Source organism: Polyergus mexicanus, unplaced genomic scaffold (assembly GCF_030449975.1).
Source record: "Polyergus mexicanus isolate NDT 795.1 unplaced genomic scaffold, iyPolMexi1.0 SCAF_20, whole genome shotgun sequence".
In the NCBI taxonomy this organism is placed as follows: domain Eukaryota; kingdom Metazoa; phylum Arthropoda; class Insecta; order Hymenoptera; family Formicidae; genus Polyergus; species Polyergus mexicanus.
In genome coordinates this window covers 3,377,639-3,380,022 of record NW_027223340.1, presented here as the reverse complement: position 1 = coordinate 3,380,022, position 2,384 = coordinate 3,377,639, and the positions used below count along the sequence as shown (strand labels likewise).

Sequence of the window (2,384 nt, the reverse complement as noted above, 5' to 3'; positions counted from 1 at the left end):
ACATAAAAATATTTGTACAATAAAAATTCTTATTTACAATTAAATATAACTATATTGCGTAGCAAAAAAGATTATCTCTTAGCACGAGGGAAAATACGCGAATTCGTTATATTGTAACTTTAAAAACGAGAGTTGAGAAAACAGAGAAGAAAAATTATCGTTCTGTTACATAGCCGCATGGTAACGAACAATGACTATTGATAAATTTACGTTTCATCACAATACAGGAGTACATACTTCAGTTTCATAGCATGTTACCAGCTCATGAAACACAGTACGCCAAATTGCTCTAAACCGTAAGTTTATCGAAGTTCCAGCCGATTCTTCCTCATTTTCTTCATTTTCCCGTACCCTTTCTTTAGCTAACATCAAATTTCTAATACTAAGAAAATTGATTAGTTGAGAGTTTTCAAAATTTAAGGTTATGCCCTTCACTTTGCAGTATTCGTATGTTCGTCCGTCCGGTGCACAAACAATGTACGCATAAAATTTAGGACCACCAGATACGAACGTCTCGATACAGCTACCGCGGCCGTAACTTTCAAGCTCGTCCGTCATATCGCCTAGAAAATTTCCCGTACGTGGTTCATACGTTTGGGTCACCGCTGCTCACGTAAATACATGAATCCGTATCATAATACAAAACGCGACGATCTAATCGCTCTAAATAAGAATATAATTTTAAACGCGTCTGCGCCATCGTATATGCAGCTATTACAACATTCGTTATCGGTGAGGGAACGACAGCGTCTTGTCGCAAGCGCCACGAAACATATATTACCTCGTCGTTTACGGGTAATATGCCGGTTATCTCGTGCTCAGCACTCGTCATCAATGTCGCAAAACGCTGAAGCATTCTCACGACTTCGGTATTTGGTAAATTGGATCGCTGGCCGAATTTTCCCCAAAAAGAATTTAAGCACAGCTTCGCGACAGAACGTAAACCGGGATTCCGAGTGACGTTACGTTTATCAAGAACGTTACCCTCGGTTTTCTCGTACTCCCTCAGATATCGTTCTTTAGCATCGTCGTCGTTTTCCCCGCATTCACACGGCCGTCCACTGGCTTCTTGTTTAAGCTGCAAGAATGTATTTATATATTCGGTGAACAATCCGCCTTGACGTGTCGTATGATCGAATTGGCTAACTTTATATTGCCAAATCTCGCTTACAGCTGTCACGAGATAACCCTTTCCGTTGGCCTTACGTAATTCGCAGGTCACCCACGTACCCTCGAATTCGCGTTCACGAGCATCGTCATGTGTACAGGGCACCTGCGAAAATGTTTCGCAACAACTGCGGCATAAAGCAAAAAGCAATTTTCCCTGCACACGATATGGGAGTACCGGATGAAATAGGTCGCGTGGTGGGAGTACTCTGCAACGTATGAGCCCTTCAATCGTATCGAAATTAAAATTCGGTGCCCTTCCGATTATTGCGGAACATTCCTCGCCGACGTAAATATCCGGATGGTCGATTGGGAACAAAGAGGATACAAAGAGCACACGTCCACGTATCGTATTTTCTCCGTACCCGTAACCTCATAACGAGTCACAATATTTCCCGTGCGGCCGCCGAAAAATGCATCGCGAGGATCGGGCGGAGATGTTTCCACCATCGGATGATTTTCGAGATATTCGCGCATTTCGTGATTATCGCGTCATAATTTATCAAAATTATTTTTAACAAAAAAATTAATTGTTCAACCAAATCTTTTTTTCATTGTCAATATTATAGATCTAAATTTACTTCCGCGATGTGAAATATCATCCGATAAGTCTGCACATTTTTCTTCCTATATAAGATGCAAAGATCATCAAGCGAATTATCTTTTCAAATAAACATATTCAAATAATCATCAAACAAGAGAGTCTTTTCAAATAAACAGTAAGATGTACCGACACTATCTGCGCACGTACAAATTCGATACGATACAACACACACAAATAATATTATTTTCTAAAATAATAAATTATTGTTTATTTTACAATCACCAAAACAATGAACAGCTAAAAGCACTTATTAATAATTATAAATTATTTTACTTTAACAATAAATTTGTATTTTTAAATAAATAAATTGAATCAGCAAAAATTGTTCTATTTCACCGAAAAAAGAAGTTTTGTTGTAACATTTAACTTGTTAAATTCGTTAAATTTAACAAATTTTTAATTTAATAAAATTTTCATTTGTTAAATTTGTCATATTTAATTTTTAATATTAAATTTGTTTCTTTATTTTGTTATAATATTAAATAATTCATTATAATAGCAAAATATGGACATATTTTTCATATATGCAATAACAACAATTGTATTACTGATTAAAATTCTTTTTCTCTATTAGATCAAAAACATTTTAATAATTTATAATGATATGTTTATG

At 36.0% G+C, this 2,384-nt stretch overlaps 1 protein-coding gene across 1 annotated transcript; it reads right to left on the bottom strand.

Annotated features, from left to right (window-relative positions):
* Positions 1-216: 216 nt before the first annotated feature.
* Positions 217-1,644, bottom strand: LOC138941796 (uncharacterized). The gene is made up of 3 exons (XM_070311679.1): positions 1,496-1,644; positions 688-1,295; positions 217-605 (listed from the first exon to the last, which is right to left on the bottom strand). The coding sequence occupies exons 1-3, from the start codon at positions 1,642-1,644 to the stop codon at positions 217-219; spliced, it is 1,146 nt and encodes a 381-aa protein (XP_070167780.1).
* Positions 1,645-2,384: the final 740 nt, after the last annotated feature.

Excerpts from the sequence above, each read along its gene's own strand:
- LOC138941796 (XM_070311679.1), bottom strand. The coding sequence starts at position 1,644 with ATGCGCGAATATCTCGAAAATCATCCGATGGTGGAAACATCTCCGCCC. Across the intron at positions 1,296-1,495 it reads TACGTGGACGTGTGCTCTTT|TTGTTGCGAAACATTTTCGC; the intron begins GTATCCTCTTTG and ends TTTATGCCGCAG. Across the intron at positions 606-687 it reads ATATACGATGGCGCAGACGC|CGGTGACCCAAACGTATGAA; the intron begins GTTTAAAATTAT and ends TTACGTGAGCAG.